The 17,666-nt window shown below is 40.1% G+C and overlaps 1 protein-coding gene and 1 pseudogene across 8 annotated transcripts in view; one reads left to right on the plus strand and one right to left on the minus strand.

Annotated features, from left to right (window-relative positions):
* Positions 1 to 17,666, plus strand: part of Usp6nl (USP6 N-terminal like) — a 144,408-nt gene that overhangs the window by 26,415 nt on the left and 100,327 nt on the right. Inside the window, exons 1-3 of one of the 8 annotated variants that reach the window (XM_042278135.2) lie at positions 5,741 to 5,780; positions 6,495 to 6,610; positions 8,186 to 8,294. The exons of 3 other annotated variants lie outside the window; for them this stretch is intronic. In XM_042278135.2, the coding sequence (XP_042134069.1) occupies positions 8,222 to 8,294 (73 nt within the window). In that variant the 5' untranslated portion in view covers positions 5,741 to 5,780; positions 6,495 to 6,610; positions 8,186 to 8,221. Of the gene's footprint in view, positions 1 to 5,735; positions 5,781 to 6,494; positions 6,611 to 8,185; positions 8,295 to 17,666 lie in introns of those variants that run through there. 4 more of the 8 variants (XM_076572777.1, XM_042278139.2, XM_042278137.2 and 1 more) reach the window with 4 other exon arrangements.
* LOC102922222 (small nuclear ribonucleoprotein Sm D2 pseudogene) lies at positions 13,975 to 14,481 on the minus strand (annotated as a pseudogene).

Consider the following 17,666-nt stretch of genomic DNA (forward strand, 5'->3'; position numbering starts at 1 on the left):
TATTGTTATCTCCAGACACATATTTTGAGGCACTTTCCATATCCAACAATATCAAGATATTTTACCTTTTTATTTCTTTGTTTTCTTTTACTTGGTTTTTCTCCTTGGAATGAAAATTGTTGGTAAATTTTTTATAATATTTTGTGTGTGTGTGTGTGTGTGTGTGTGTGTGTGTGTGTGTGTGTGTGTGTGTTTAATTTCTGAGATAAGCTAGGGTGGTTTGAATGCTAGGCAAGCACTCTACCACTAAGCAGCAATGTCCTCAGTGTCACAGCATCAGTTTTTATTTTTAAAAGATTTGTTTTATTTGTGTGTGTGTGTGTGTGTGTGTGTGTGTGTGTGTGTGTGTGTGTGTGTGTGATGCATGTGTGTGAAAGCATGGGATCCCCTGGAGGTAGAGTTACAGGTGTATGTGAGTCACATGGATGGCCACTGGGAACTGAATTACCACCCTCTGCAAGACTAGTGTGTACACTTAACCAGTGAGCCATCACTTCAATCTCCAGTGTTAATTATTAAGTGAATTAAAACACTATTTGAGCATACAGTGTTACAGATTTTGGGTGCAGAAAAAGATGCAGAGAAAACAGTCCACAAGTTTTATTTATTTTTTTATAATTACCATGTTGTATTTCATATGTCAAGTTTATGGAGATTGATTTTTGAAATTTTAGAACAGAATGACATGTCTTTCCTCTAAAAATTCAATGGAATGATAAAGAAACAAAGTATGTAAACTAATTTGCTAGCGCAAAAGAGGGTGCTACTTAGAAATGGGTTTATAATTTGATTTTCAGTAGTCTTTTTCTATTTGTGGGTCATCTTGTCATCCTGAGTATTTATAGATTATTTTTGTCACAAGAAATGTGGCCTCTCACATTCTTTCCCTTGGGGGGAAAATGACAGTAGCTTAATTCTAAAGTACATTTCCAGGAAAGTAAAAAATATTATCTTGAAAATGGGTTAAAAAAACAACTATCTGAACTGTTGCCAAGAATAAAAGATGCTGGGTTGTTATTCGTAAGATCAAAAGGATTTCTATGTGGAGCACAGTGCCAGCATCCTTGCCCATGTTTATTGCATAAGGATGATGTTGATGAAATGTTTAGAAAGAATATGTGTAACACTATCACATTTTAGTAAAATCAATAGCAAGGAATATCTGGATCAGTCAGAAAGTTGTTAAATGATGCTTATTTCTATATGGCAGACAAGAAGCTGTTTCTTGATTTTGGTTCTTTTTTATTCTTGTCTTTCTGCACTAGAACATGGCATTATTTTTACTAATAAGAAAAAAAATCTCTTAAATTGACATTAACAAAAAGAAGACTAATAAGACCTATGAAGTTAATATAGAATTGCCTAAGATTCCGTGCTGTTGACTTGAATTATTTACAGCATTGCTTGCTGTATGTACAGAATTATTGTTTCTCTTTTGTAGTACACTGATTTTCTTGAACTTCTTCATACTTAGGGTCAAACAATATGCCCCACTGAAAATTTTTCGTGATTTTACTAAATGGATGAGAGAAACAATTCATAAGAGACAAGATCCAGTCTTGTTTTTTTTCTGTTTTGTTTTGATGAGTGAAAAGGTAGAAAAAGACTTCTTCCCTTGTCTAGCTAATTTTCTTTCTCCTTTTCAATATTACTCACTTCCTGATATTGATCCTTTCACCTAAAATATTTTTGACCAGTGTTTTTATCTGGAAAAAGTAGGTGATGAAGTCCGGTTGTGTGATGGAGGCAGAGTAGGTAGTGATTTTGTTTCTAGTCATTGCATCTCTCTATTGGTGATATTTGTTTGTGTTCCGACAAATAAAGCTTGTTGGAGATCAGAGGGTGGAGCTGGCCACTAGTTCACCATTGAGGCCAGGCAGTGGTGGCACACACCTTTGATCCTTCCCACACACACACTTGGGAAGAGGAAGCAGGAAGATCCGGAGTTCAAGGCCACCCTGGATTAAACAAGATTGAACCAGTCTAAAAGAGAAACAGAGCCCTGGGGGTGGGGTGGCTCACACCTTTGATCCCAGTACTTGGGATCTCATACCTTTGATCCCAGCACTTGGGAGGCTCATGTCTTTAATCCCAGCACAATTGGGAGGTGGAGACTGTAACACAAATGTTAAAAGGTCTTATTAATAAAAACCCAGAGCTTGATATTGGGGTGAATGCTGAAAGATCAGAGAGATAAAGGAACAAGCCACTGCCACGTCTTACTTCACCAACTCCACAAATCCTCTCACTGAAATCCTTTGAGTCTTCATCTGAAAGGCTCCAGCAGGAAAAGCCTTTAGTTCCTGTCTGTTCATGCCTTATGTACCTTTCTCTGCCCAGGCATCACTTCATTCCTACTGCTGGGATTAATGGCGTGTGTGCTTCCCAAATACTGGGGTTAAAGGTGTGTGCCACCACTGCATGGTTCTTTTTCTTTTCTAGAGATCTCCTAGTCAATCATGTAGTCCAGGGTAGCTTTGAACTCAGAGAGATTCACAAGGATTTCTGCCTCCCAAGTGCTAGGATTAAAGGTGTGTGCTACCACTGCCTGGCTTCTGTGTTTAATATAGTGGCTTGTTCTGTTCTCTGATCTTCAGGCAAATTTGATAGGGTACACAACGTATCACCACATTTCCTCTTTTTTTTGTCTAAAATAATAAAAGAAAGTTATAACTAATATAGTAATAAGTATATAAAGTAAGTACAATAAGTATATACAATATATACAGTCAAGAATCACATTAACAGGAGACAGGAATATAAGGTGGGTGGAGACAGGATGGTGGGCCCATTCAGTCTGAGGATTCGCAGAGACAGGATTGCCCCTCATTTGATCTGAGAGGTAAGAAGTCTCTAGTGGCTGGCTGCTCTGCTTCTTTGATCTTTCAGCTTTCACCCTCGATATCTGACTCCAGGTTTTTATTTAATAAGGCTAATTACATTCATGCATTATCTCTCCACCAGCAACTATCAACTGCCAGTAGCTTTTCAGTAAGGCACGATACCTAGAGATCATCTACCCATCTGTGCTGGGAATTTGGCTGGCTTGACCTTATACAAGTCTTGTGTAGATAAACCATAGCTACTGTGAGTTTATGGGTGTGATAGTCATGACAAGTCCAGAAGACAGCATTTTATAGTACTCCTCCTTGTCCTCCACCATTTAACTTCTTTCTGCTTCATCTTCTGTGTTATTACCTGGGCTTTGGGTGAGTGGGTGGGACGTAACAAGAATGCCTCATTTAGGAATGAGCACTCATTCTCTTATTCTCAGCATTTTGACCAGTATGTATCTTTCCACTGATAGCTGCCCACTACAGAATGAAGTTTCTCTGACTAAGGCCCCCTGCAGATGGTGCCGGAATAGGGACTTAGGAACTTGGCAAGCTTGGGGAGAAAGCCCCAAGAGAAGCAGTTGGACTGGTCCGGTTTTGTAGTGAAAGTGAAGGCTGGTTGATTTTTGACCCAGGCCCTCCCGAGGCTATCCTGTGTTTCTATCTGTCTCTCTCCTCTGTATTTCTGTCTACATATTCCTCATTTCTCCCTGCTCAAGAGTACCCTGGGGGAAAAAGTGGGGGCAGGACCCCCCACAGCCTACATCTATGGATATAACCAAGCATTTAGAAGGCAATTTGACAGGCCATTCAGCAAAATAATAATAGCAAGTTTTACCATAGGGCCTATGCCCTCCCAGCCATGAGCTTTTGACCAGGATTAAAGTACTAGACATGAAATTTATTCCTGTGGAGCAGAACTCAAGCCCCCCCTCCCCCCCCCAAAAAAAAAAAGCTGTTAGTTACTCTGGGACAGCAGTGCCAGTGCTGTACCAGTGGGCACGTCTTACCTGGGAGGTGAGTATTGAGTATTGGGTAAGACTGTGCACATGTATTTCTTAATAAGGTGATGGTGACATTTTATTTGTACTGAAATGTGGTTTTATTTGTATGTTAATAAATAAAGTTGCCTGGGGGTCAGAGCTAATAGCAAGCCACAGCAGAAGTCTGGCAGTGGTAGCACACACCCTTAATCCCCATCACATGTGTGATCAAGGATACAGCCAAGCAAGGTGACTCACGCCTTTAATCCCAGAAAGCTAGTCTTTAATCCTAGGGAGTGATGGCAGAAAGGTATATAAGGCGTGAGGACCAGAAACTAGAAGCATTTGGCTGGTTAAGCTTTTAGGCTTCTAGCAGCAGTTCAGCTGAGATTCATTCTGGATGAGGACTCAGAGACTTCTAGTCTGAGGAAACACGACCAGCTGAGGAACTGGCGAGGTGAGGTAGCTGTGGCTTGTTCTGCTTCTCTGATCTTCCAGCATTCACCCCAATAACTGGCCTCAGGTTTGATTTTATTAATAAGACCTCTAAGATGCATGCTACATAAGGTGATTAAGTTTTTTAGAAACCAAAAGTGTTTTCCTCTTTTAAAAGATAATAGTGAACTAATAAATTATATTTACTGTAAAAATATAACAAAAAGAAGAATGTAAACATTTCTATATAATGCTACTATGTAGGAACCCTCCTCTCATGTTAAGGTGGTGTCTTAGTTAGCGTTTCTATTGTTGTGAAGAGACATCATGATCGTGACAACTCATAGAAAGGAAAGCATTTAACTGGGGCTGGCTTAACAGTTCAGAGGTTTAGTTCATTACCATTATAGGAAGCATGGTGGCATGCAGGCAGACATGGTGCCGGAGAGGTAGTTGAAAGTTCTACATCTGATTGGCAGGTAGCAGGAAGAGAGAGTGACACTGGGCCTGGCTTGAGTGTCTGAAATTTCAAAGCTTACCCCCAGTGACCTACTTTCTCCAACAAGGTTACACCTCCTAAATTATGCCATTCTCTGTGGGCCTCTGGGGGCCATTTTCATTCAAATCACCCCAGGGGGTTTTCTGATGTTTTGTTATAGCAATGCAAAATTAACACAACTCATATCCTTCAGGCATGCCAAACTATGCTGAGGTAATAAAAGCATAACAAGGAGGGCCATAAGTTCAAGGCCAACCTGGGCTGTGTAGTGAGACCCTTCCTCAGACAAAACAAAAACAACAAGAGCACACCCAGTGGTTCAGACAGCAGAGACTCATTCCCCACAAGTGCAGTGTCTGCTGCAGATCAGCTGAAGGCTTTGGGTCACATCAGCACTGCCCTCAAGTAGGATCTTGCTGGGAAGTTGTTAGACCCCATGGCAGAGGGAGAGCAGAGAGAAAGTGAACATTTGATGCTGTGGTTCTCAACCTTTCTGATGCTGTGACCCTGTAATACATTCCTCATGTTGTGGTGACCCCCAACCATAAAATCACTCCCATTCTGACTTTATAACTGTAATTATGCTACTGTTATAAATCATAATGTAAGTCTCTGTGTTTTCTGATGGTCTTTGGTGACCCCTATGAAAGGGTCATTTGATTCTCAAAGGGATCATGACCCATGGGTTGAGAACCACTGATTCAGAGGAAAAATTTATAGGTACCATTTTGATATTTTCCTTTTTTTGATACACACTCCCTTCCTTCCTTCCTTCCTTCCTTCCTTCCTTCCTTCCTTCCTTCCTTCCTTCCTTCCTTCCTTCCTTCCTCCCTCCCTCCCTCCCTTCCTCCCTTCCTTTCTTCCTCCCTCCCCCCTCCCCCTCCCCTCTCCCTCCTTTCCTTCCCCCCTCCCCCACCCCCTCTGTGTGTTGGAATCCTTGTGTTTTGTACCTTCTGTGCTTACTTATTCCTGTATAGTCAGTGTTCCCATGACATTCTTCTAGAAGAGACCCTTAGTTTTTACCAAATGGTAGGTAGGATCATTTGAAGGAGGGTTTTTCAGATATTCTGGTAGTATGTTTTGGTGGTGATTTTCATTTTCAAATCAATACTAATCCAGTAGGGTGGGATAATGCAATTGAAATTTATGGAAAAATGAATTCTTTATATTTTTCATCAAACATAATGTTTATTGAGAGGATAATGTACCATATATCCCTTCATTACTGTGAAGGAAGAAGATTGGAAGAGAGCAAACTTTTCAGGGCCAGGCATATTGCTCAGTGGTAAAGTACCTGCTTCTTGGCTCTGGGTTGGATCTCCAAGAGGGAGAAAGGGAAAGTTGGTTTCCATTCAACTTGGTTTCTAGAAGAGAGATGCTAGGTATTTAGTGCTTATTACCTGTTCAGAACTGCCCTAGGAAATGAGGTGAGGGGTAGAAGGGATGGAGTTTGATTTGTTTCTATCCAGTCTTCATAGAGATTTACTAAAAGGACCACAGTTTTGGTTTGAGATGCTTTGACCTATCTGAATGTGTCAACCTCCCACTCACTCCCACCTCCTACTCACCTTCTAGCTGGGGACTCAGCTAGGGCCTTGTGCTAGCCAACAGTCTGCCACTGAGGAATATCTGCAACCCCTGAGCTTTAATTTACTAATACAAACATGTACACTAAAGCTAGCAAATAGTTGACGTAATTGCTCTGTTCTGTCCTTTCTTGACAAGTGTTTCCTGCTGTTATAGGGAGAGTTAACACCTGATGGGGACTGTGTTATCAGAGTGATATATATGCACATTCTAGAAGAGCTGAAAATTTTGCCTTGACTCCTAAAGCTATACATTTTTACAGAGGAATCATGGTGAGAAATCAAGATTTTACTTTTCTTTTAGCCATGTGGATCCATTGTGTACCTCAGTTGAAAAGTGGGAAAGCAAATAAGTCATTAACTGTCCATCTGAAGGCGAAGGAACTGCCTCTGTTTCTCCCCGGGATCCATTATTTCATGATGTTAAAAATATAAACACAATGACTTGGAAAGAAAGAAGAATAGGGAGGTTGGTGCTACAGCGAAAGGGAATGGGTTGCTGTGGGGATCACTTGAATAACTCCTAACACTTAGCAGTGTCAGCCTGGGTGCCTTCTCCTGTAGTTACTGTGGGATCACTTTGAGAAGGGCTGCTGAGTGATAAATGGAACGTGAAGCACAGGTAATTGTTGTCGGTTGTGTTTTGGCTGTTTTGGTCTTTGGGGGGCCTGCCACCCAGCTCCCAATAAATCACACACAGAGGCTTATTCTTGCTTATAAATGCCCGGCCTTAGCTTGATTTGTTTCTTGCCAGCTTTTCTTAAATTAACCTGTCTACCTTTTCCTCTGGGCTTTCCCCATTCTCTTACTCCGTGGCTGGCCCCTGATATCCTCCTCCTTCCTCTCTCATTCCTTGATCTTTCTCTCCTAGATGTCTCCAGAGTCTATATATTCTCAATGCCTGCCAGCCCCGCCTGTCTTTTCCCCTGCCTTGCCATTGGCTATTCAGCTCTTTATTAGGCCCTCAAGTGTTTTAGACGGCACAGTATCACAGCTTCACAGAGTTAAACAAATGCAACAGAAACGAAAGTAACACACCTTAAAATAATAGTCTACAACAGGTATTAAGTATTCATTGAGCATTGCTGTAGTTATGCTGTTGAAGCTATTACATGGCAGAAGCAGTGATTTTGCTTGTTTTGAGTTCTCTGGCCCATGTCTCTTTGTTGAGTGATATCAATTAATTTGTGGACTCCTTGGGGGAATTTCTGTGTTATGTGAACTTAGACTTATATTCATGTACTGAGAAGTCAGGTGTGTGTGAGGAGGAAGGGAGGGGAGGAGGAAAGAGGAAGGAGGGGAGAATGTATAGGATATTTTTGAGGCACTATATCTTTTATGCAAATCTGGGAGGTTGGATTTAGCAAGATAGATTTTTATTTTTATCTACATTTTCTGATTCAAATATGAGGTTTTTGAGAAATTGGAAGAAAGTATTAAAGCTTTCGACAGTACAGGGTATTTTGGTTTTACTTAAAAATTTGTACATCGCATCTGTGATACCATTTGAGCATTTATAACATAGACTTGGTTTTTCTTGTCGTGGCTCTTGTGCGAGAGTGTTTTTTGCTCTGATTAGTGATTTACAGATGACTCAGTTTGGTGCATAAGTAGTGTGTGCTTTGCGCAGAAACACAGTTTGGACTTTGAGGATGGCCTTTCACATGTGCTGAAGGCCTCCTCAGGAAGATAGAGCTGGCTCTCCCGGTGTCTTCTATTAACTGCTTCCGAGCTTCATTGTATCTAGGCAAAGCATTTATTTCTCTCAAGTTGAACTGTGTTCGTGCTTGAGCGTTCAGAAAGCAGAAATGCGTTAGCTCTCGTTGATGAAACCTGTTGGATCTCTAGTGGAAGCAGCTGGAGCCTTTGGCTTGTTAACTAGCGATGATTCAAGTCTTGCAGATTGTAAAGGAGCTGGTGACACCATCAAGGCAAAAGGCAACCACAGCGAAGGAAGGTAGGAGCATCCGCAGAATGAACAACGGGGCACTTTAAGGCACTTAGAGGCTTCGATAAGTATCCATCTAAAGAACAGCTGTAAACATTCTATTTTCATGTGTGCTTTTCCTTTCTGCATTATTACAGTGTCTGAAAGGGACTAGGCAATATGGCATGATTGTTAACATGCTCATTGTTCCTATTTTAAGCCCCAAATTAGAAGAATATTATTTTATTAAAAGGTACAGAGACCAAGAGGGAGTTATTACACTCTGCTGTGACAGTGTTTTCATATTGCAAAGATCCTCTTGCATTAGGGATTTTGGTGGTAGGCAAATAATTGCTATAATCCTCTTAATCTTAAAATATAATCACTGCAGAATTAGAAGGGAGTAAGCTAGAAGTCTGCTTGTAATAGGGCAGAAGTAGGTGATTCTTATTTCTGTGAAAAGCTGATAAAATAATAGTAGTAAATAAGACCTTGGCCAGTGCATGGTGAGTCTGTCTTTCTTAGTCAACAGTCATTTTTTTCTGTCTAAAATTGTATGCTTCATTAGCATGGTTTATATTGAAACCAGTCATGTATTTGGAGCATACGCCTGAGGCGTATTGAAATACAGTAAACATACTTTAAATTGCATGTCTGACTTACCTGTCTTAAAACGAGCGAATGCAGATCCGTTTAGAAGATGTATTGTATATTTTTGCTTTTTGAATGTTTGAAATAGTAAATCACTAATGTGGTAACTAGGGATGGATTTTCAGCATCTACAGGCAGTCAGCTAAGGTGATGACTGGCACTTTCTCTCATTTAGTTTCTGGGTAAAATGTAGCTGCTAATAAATGTATGTGCCAGCCTACTCACATATATATTAGAGTGTTCTGTTTTTATAGACTTGCATAATGTCAGTGTACCTCAGATGATGTTAAATGCAGATTTTAAAAATATTTGTTTCAACATGGTATGATAAGCGTTTGAAAATAAAACGTAATGAGATTCCACATATCCTGAGTAAATGGATTTGAGTCAGTGGTGTAAAGTGATACTGTGACAGGCAGCCCAGTCATATATAAAACAGTAGAACTGAAAAAAAACCCAAACCCATGGACTTGTCTTTTTACTTATTTTATGGTAGAAGATGGTATTTAAATGATCAAACAAAACTGCATCTCAGAAATCAGAGGAGCAGTTACTGTTTGCCATGGAATGTGATGGTGTTATTTATTTAGGGTACTTTGTAATCATTTACCTCCTAGTTTCTGCTTTCTTTTCTCTTCCCCTTCTGAAGTATAAACATTCCCCTCTAAATGGTAGGATTTTAATAATTAAGCACTAAAAAATTCTTACTCCATTTACTATTTCAGGAGAATATAATTAATGTACTCTCAATCTGTTTGAAAATGTCAGATTCATAATTTGACCTTTACAGTCAGAACTTTTTATTGGAATGTTTCTTCTAGTTTTTATGTTTTTAATTATAGTTACTTGGGATGTACCTGTGGCAGAGGATAATACTGGCTTTCTTTTTTAAATTTTTTATAATTTTTTTAAAGGTTTATTATAGTATTTTTGTGTATATAAGTGTTTTGCCTGCATGTATCTCTACGTACCACATGTGTACCTGGTACCTGAAGAGGTGGTGAGGCTCCATGTGGATGCTGGGAATCAAACACAGGTCCTTTGCAAGAACAAGTGCTTTTAAACACCGAGTCTACTCTCCACCCCAAAAAATGTTTTCCTTGTCTTTGAAATTACGTCTGTGTATCTTAAATACCAGGAAATAATATATGAATATAGAAAGAATACTGCTGAAAGGTAACGGCATATAAGGTGATAGTGTGCCATTTGCTCTCAGATTTTGGTTCGGGTTGGATTTTCCTAACTGGGAAAATGAAAGAAGTTTATAAAGAGTTTTCTTCTGAGAAGCCCTTTTAGACCTTTTCTAACTGTGTTAGTTGTGTCATTAACATTTATTACTTTTCTTACTTTGCAAAATACTCTTGTATTGTTCTCATTTTAAAGGAAATGGTTATTGTTAAAGACTTATTTTGGTTATTTTTTGAAGAGAGAGAGAGAGAGAGTGTGTGTGTATGTGGCTGTGCATGGATTTGTGCACATAAATGAATGTAGGTGCCTGTGGAGGCAAGAAAAGGGTATCAGATCCCCTAGAACTGGAGTTACAAGGCTGTTGTGAGCTGTCGGACATGGGTGCTGGGATCTGAACTTGGGTCTGTAAGAGCAGTGTGCACTCTTAACCATTTAGCCAGCTTTCTAGCCAACCATTACTTAAATAATGGCAGTCCCCTTAAGAAAAGCAGCGTCATGTAGAGCATTGGTTCTCAACCTTCCTATTGCTGCAACCCTTTAATACAGGTCACTACAGTTATGTTGTAGTGACCCCAACCATGAAATTATTTTCATTGCTACTTTATAACTCTAATTTTGCTACTGTTATGACTTGTAGTATAAATAGCTGACTTGCGACCCCTGTGAAAGGGTTGTTGGAATCCCAAAGGGGTCTCAACCTACAGGTTGAGAACCAATGGTGTAACTAACTATAAAACATGGGTAATAGGAGTTTAAAGTGCAGTGGAGAGTGGCCTGTGCGTGAGTGTGTACACACACACACCACAATTAAAAATAATAAAATAAATACTTTAAAAAGTTTAAAGTGACACTTTCAATGTAATATAGATTTGGGCCATATGGAGCAAATGTAGCATTTTTTTTTTTTTTTTTTTTTTTTTTTTAAGATTTATTTATTATGTACAGTGTTGTGCCTGATTGTGTCCTTGCTAGCCAGAAGAGGGCACCAGATCTCATTACAGATGGTTGTGAGCCACCATGTGGTTGCTGGGAATTGAACTCAGGACCTCTAGAAGAACAGTCAGTGCTCTTAACCACTGAGCCATTTCTCCAGCCAAATGTAGCATTTTTAAATACTGTGTTTACATTAACATTAGTAAGTAAGTAACATTAGTAAGAAAGAAAAATGAGTTTGTGAAGACATTTTACTATAATATCAAAGTTCAGGATGAAATAATCATGGTAAATGCTTTACGAAGTTTTCAGAATTAGTTTCCTTTGGTGCAAGATTGTAAACAGTCTTGAAGGATTCTAGGGAGTGGTTTAGAGTACCTTAGGCAAGGAGGAGAGTTTTGTAATTCAGTGACTAGTGAGCTTACACTTGTTAGGATGGTCTTTCTGAGAGGTCTGTCTAATCAGAGTAACCCAATGGGCAGTGTGTTCTGAGGCTCAGTCTTCAGGGACAGAGGTACAACAGTATAGCCTTGTGAAATGGAGATGGAAGGGATAAGCCGTGCTTTGTCCAACAGCAAACCATCACAGTTTCCTCTGAGGTTGCCTTAGCCTGCGTCTGTGTCTAGGGGAGTAAAACTAGTGGAGTGCTTGCTGTTCAGCAGACTGAATAGTCAAACCCTGCAGTCCCTTCTATGTATTGAACAGTGCATTCAACATAAAGGTGACTGATCACTGGGACTGGGACTGTCCAGGAGGCTGCTTTCTCTTTAAAAACCTCATGTTTATTTGGTTAAACATCCTTGAGAATAGTACATCTTTCTCTAGCTTGTCAAACAGAGGTATGCTAAATGTGATCGAATCTAAATGATTTAGACTCCTCATTTTCTTTTCAAAGAACATGCTTGTAAAATTTTAACATAGAATTGTAAAAGTTTTATGAGTAAGCAAGGCAGCATGCAGTGGTTCTTCTGTGATCTCTGCTTCAGTTCCTGCCTTGAGTTTCTGTATTGAGTTCCTACTTGGATTCTTTTAATGATGGACCTCTAAACTAAATAAAACCCTTTCCCCCAAGTTGCATTTGATTGGTGTTTTATCACAGCAACAGAAAACAAAGTAGGACACAGGCTAAATATATTTATCTCTGCAAATATCAATTCTTTGTGATGAAAACTTTTGTTGATGCAAAAAAAAAAACCCACAGCTTTTCACTTTAAAGGGACTAAGAGATAGTTTATTCTGAACCATTTTGAAGAACCATGGGGAACACAGATTTACCACACATTTCATGTCTAATGTGGAAGCAGTTTCATGAAGTTTTATAGTTACAGAACAAAGAAAGTCATAAATCAAGGCAAATTTAGAATTCTTGGTGGGCATATCATAGAGGTGGGAGAAGCTTTTCTGTAAGTTTCAAATGCTGATGACATTCTTAGCTTTTGTAAGCCAGTTTCTGCTAGGGATTTCTGGGAAACTTTACCTTTTGAGATGTATTGTACCTGCTTTGTTACAGACTTCTTTTACCTGGAATTCCTCCAGTAGCAGCAGCCATAATGTAACCACAAGGACAAAAGCAGTACAATACAAGAGAAATACAGAAGTCTAGACTTCTGTGGCACCAATGACATTAAGACACACGTGTCAACCCTGGCTTTCATCATCAAGTAATCCTAAGCAGCCTGCTATTCAATGTGATAAAGATGCAAGCAAGAAAAAGAAGTACAAAAAGTGTCATTTAAATATATAAAGTCTTTTAATGTACAGCTTTGTTTCGTGTTGATACTGACATATTTAATAAGGGGAAACACAAATAGGACCATTGCAATGTGGTGGTGGGGGATATTGGTGACCTGTGATTTTGTTTTGCTATTTATGACTTTATGTAAGTCCATATGTTTTCCAAGACTTCATACAGTTCCTAACATTGTGCTCTGTTTCTGAAAGCCATTTTTGTTTGTTTTTGTAGGGACCTTTTGGGCAATACTAGCAATTCCTAATACTTTTTGGAAATAAGTATTTCCTAGTAGTCTTAGAAAGTTAGGTATCTGGTGTAAATACGAATCACTTACGAGGATTTTCACAATTTAGTGCTGAGTTGGTACACAGTTATGTGAGATTGCTAACCGGGAAGGCAGTGTAGGAGGGTTGTTTAAGAGCACAAACTCCAGACAGACAGGTGGGGACTCTGACCTGGATTTGCTCACCTGGTGGCTGTATGCATCCGGTTTTGAACAGTAGGGGACACTAGTGACTGCTTGACAAGAATGTTGTGAGCACTGAATTAGACACTGTACTCGGGCTTGATACCTGATGAGGATGACATGTGAATTGCTGTTAGTGTTTTGTTGAGCTTGTTACTGTTGTGTCACTGTTGGGCATGTTTTGGTGTCTGTGTCATGGACAGTATACACAGCCTTGCAGTCAGCAGTTAGATGCAGTACCGCCATCTTTATGAGTTTCTGTGACAACGCCTGTGGTGGTGTGAGTAGGAATGGCCCCCATAGACTCACACTTGAATGCCTAGGGAGTGGCATTAGGAGGTGTGGCCTTGTTGGAGTAGGTGTGGTCTTGTTGGAGGAAGTGTATCACTGGGAGTGTGCTTTGGAGTTTCAAACACCTAAGCCCGGCCCAGTGGCTCCCTCCTTCCTGCTCCTTGTGGATCCAGATGTAGAATTCTCAACTACCTCTCCAGTACCATGTCTGCCTATATGCTGCCATGCTTCCTGCCATGACAATAATGACTAAACCTGTAAGCCAGCCCCAGTTAAATGTTTTCCTTTATAAGAGTTGCCGTGGTCATGGTGTCTCTTCACAGCAATGGAACAGTGGCTAAGAATGTACCCATTTACTTGTATTTTGAAAACTCAAGGCAAAGTAATTTGTCTTTAAATTTAGAAGTATAACATTGAAGTCAGAATTATGTGTGTGTGTGTATTAAAAAAACAAAAAAACACAGGGTTTTATTTCCATCCCATTGGGCAGGGCTCGGCAGGGCAGGGAGCAGGCTCTCCTAGAGGGAAGAGGCCTCTACTCTACTTGCCGGCGATGAGCGGGTTCCGCAGCACTACCAATGACTGAATCCCCGCGCAGGAACATCTTGGAGATGTAGCGATCCTTGTTGACAGGCTTGGACTTCTTCTTACCCTTGCCGCTCTTGGGGACCTCAGTCCACATGTCTTTCACATTCTCCAGCACCATGTTGCAGTGCCTGTCAAAGGCCTTCACCCATCCCAGGAGCTTCCTGTTGCTGCGACAGTTAATGAGCACCTGTGTGTTGTTCTTGACTGACTCTGTGAGAACCAGTAGGGGACCTGTGTTGAATTCCTCCTCCTCCCGCTTCTGCAGCTCCTCTGGGGTCATCTCACTCTTGGGTTTATTGAGGAGACTCATGGTGGAGGTTTCGCTCGCAGATCACTCCCGCCTCCACTGCGTTGCTCTGGCCTCCGGAGTCCAGAATTATGTATATTTTTAAGCAAAGCTAATTGATAAAAAGTTTATCAAGGTTGTATTCAGGAAATATATTTAGTTCAGATCATATGACCTTTTCTTTTCCTCAAAAACAAAAAACAAAAAACCAAAAAACACCTCCCTGGGTAAATGAGCCTTTTGGCTCGTGTGTCATTGCGTTGACATGGTAGAGAGAGCTTTTTAAGGAGGACAGCGTTCGAAATGGGGCAGTAAGTTTTCAGTCAGTCACAGCTTGAAACTCTTAACTTGTTGAAAGGTTACCTTTGAATTGATTACATGCTTCAAATTGGTGTAATAGATACCGGAAAGACTTTCTGTCTCTCAACGATCAGTAGCAGCAGTGCTGAGCAGTGCTGAGAATTCCTCATGTGGCAGCTCCTAGCCACATGTGGTTATTTCAGTCATTAAAATAAATAAGACAAAAATATGTCCGTCCCTCAGTTACATTGCACAGTGTTCAGTAGCCACACTGCAGTCAGATGGCAGTGCGTAGATGTTGTTTTCAGCTGCCTGCCTGGGTTTGCCTTTTGAGTTTAGTATTTACTAGATCGTGTGACACTGGGCAGGTTACTCAGTTTCTTGGTATGCCTTAATTTCTTCTGGTGTAAAAGGGGACAGATGGTCTTTTGTGTGTTTGTTTATTTATATTTTTGAGACGGGGGTTTCTGTGTAGCCCTGGCTGGCCTGGATCTCGCACTGTAGACCAGGCTGGCCTGGAACTCACAGAGATCCACCTGCCTCTGCCTCCCAATTGCTGGGATTAAAGGCGTGTGCCACCACTGCCACCACCCAGCAGGACAGATGTTTGTCAATTGTGGGGAAAGTGAGTCAGTATTTGTAAAGTGCTTAGAGCAGCACCTGGCAAGTGGTAAACAAATGTTTGTTAAATAAACAAATGTTTATTAAGTAATCAACATTCAGATTTATTATATTTTATGATTTACTGTTGGGTAATCTTTCTGTTCGTCCTCTATTTTCTGTTGACTTTTTAAAGAAAAGCTAAGTGTATTTTTTATTTTCACATTTGTCCTAATTTCGAATACTGTTTCTGCCCATACTTTACACACTTACTGACTGTGCACATTGAGGCCTCTGGGCAGAGCACGACCTTTGTCAGCTTGTACCTGCAGTTGCTCATCACTGCCTTTGTTGAAAAATATTGCATGCTGATGATTTCCCTCTTTAGACAGTGTGTAGACTCCTTTAGAATGTGCATCTTAGGCACATAGTAAATGTTCAGGGTGTGCTTGTTGAATAGAACCATTTGGTTTTGAAAGGTAACTAGTATTTCTATTAATATCAAAACTGTTTGTTCAGGTACTCTCTGAAGTGACTGACAGGAACCCCAGACCCATTCCACCATCTGTGATGGCAGTCTCTGAAAGTGCTCTGAGCGTATCTCTGCTTCTGTCCATGTGTCTCTGTGGAGAGGAGTGAGGTCATTTCTGTTTATTACCATTCACTACTCTGCAATACCATGACATGCAAATCACTGTTGTTAGCACCTTCAGATGACACTTTAATACAGGATTCTGGTCCTGGCTTCTCAATTCTTAAATTATCTCCTGTGTTTGTCCTGATTATACTCAAACACTTATCACACAGGAAAACATAGTCAATATCAAAATGAAAGCATGCCAATTAATGTGGCAAACAAGGTTTGATTTAGGGTTATTGAATCCACATGGGGAAAAAAAACCCATAAAATTAATTTGTAGGCTGATGTTTGCCTATGGTGTATGGTACAGCACATCCACTTATTAATGTAACAGTACATAATAGTGTTGATAGTTGCATTGAGATAGCTTGTATAATCAGATACACATTTTGTGTGCTACCTTACATTATGCTTATGAAGAGTAGATTATTACAAAACTGCAGATACACATCAAATGTATGGTTTTGCATATGAACACACTTGGACCTTGGAGGCACTGAGACACTGAAAGTATCTGTGCTCTTTTGGGTTTTGTCAGGGTGGATGAAGTAGGAATTAGCTGGGCATGGAAGAGCAGAGATACCCAGCTTCATTCGGAATGATTTAGAGTAGCTTTTTGAGCATATGTTCACACACTACCTTATAACATGTATATTTATAATATTTTGAGTACTGTTTTTTATTAAGCCATGACCTTGAGTTTTGGAGAAACTTAATTTCAAGAATGTAGTAATCCATACCTGAGCTTGCTTGGTGTTCACTTCCCTATAGTTTATCATCAGTGATGAATGCACATACAAATAACAGATAATTGGTAAATGTCATCAGTTGCCTAAGTACTGAGAGCATTCACTTCTTAGTATTACTTTATTACTGAAGCAGACTGCCCACTAGACATTATGAACATCCTCCAGAGAGTAATTTGGGTTGCAATGAGTTATTTTATTTAGATTGGTGCTTGGAATTAAATGTTTGTTTGTACCACTATCATAATATAATTTAAATGTCATTTAAACGTGCTGAAGCATCTTCATTCAAGTAACTTGTTACTCTTTGAAAATGGGCTGCTTGAGTATTGTTTCTCTCCCGTTTGGCAGACACCAGATGCAGTGATTAATAAAGGTCATTATGCTACTTAGTCATGGAGAGCTTTAATGATGATTCCCTGAACATCTGCTGGCTTCATCACTGAGTTACCAGAAGCATGAACAAATTATAGATACTGCGTCTTCAAAATATGGCTTAGACTAATGAAAGTATTTCTTAAGAATGTTTGACTATTCCTTGAAGTTTTAAATAATTTTGTGAAGCCCTTATCTTTCTGTAAAGCAAACAATCCAAAATGTCAACGAAGCAGTAGTGTTCTGGAGCAGTGGTTCTGACAGTCCCTGCTTCCTGCTTCAGGTTTCTCTCTCCTTGGCTGGGTGTGTCTGTGTACACACCTGGTGGGCAGCTGTGCTCTCCTGTGGTGATTACCATGAGAAACTGCATTTGGAAATGAGAAGTGTGGAGTATGACTGAAGAAAGGAAAGGAAGAGGCCTTACTGTAGCGGATTCCCTTGCACTGCAGTTCTGTTTGTGGACTGAGAGGTGTGCAAATTGGACAGATGCAGCAGAGGTGCTAGAGAAGTGCACATGGCTGCTAACTCCTGAGAAGAAGCTTGGTGTCAGAAGTATGAGAACGATGTGTAGGGTTAGGATTGCATAGAGATGCAAGAAACTTTTAT

This window comes from Peromyscus maniculatus, chromosome 5 (assembly GCF_049852395.1).
Source record: "Peromyscus maniculatus bairdii isolate BWxNUB_F1_BW_parent chromosome 5, HU_Pman_BW_mat_3.1, whole genome shotgun sequence".
Taxonomy (NCBI): domain Eukaryota; kingdom Metazoa; phylum Chordata; class Mammalia; order Rodentia; family Cricetidae; genus Peromyscus; species Peromyscus maniculatus.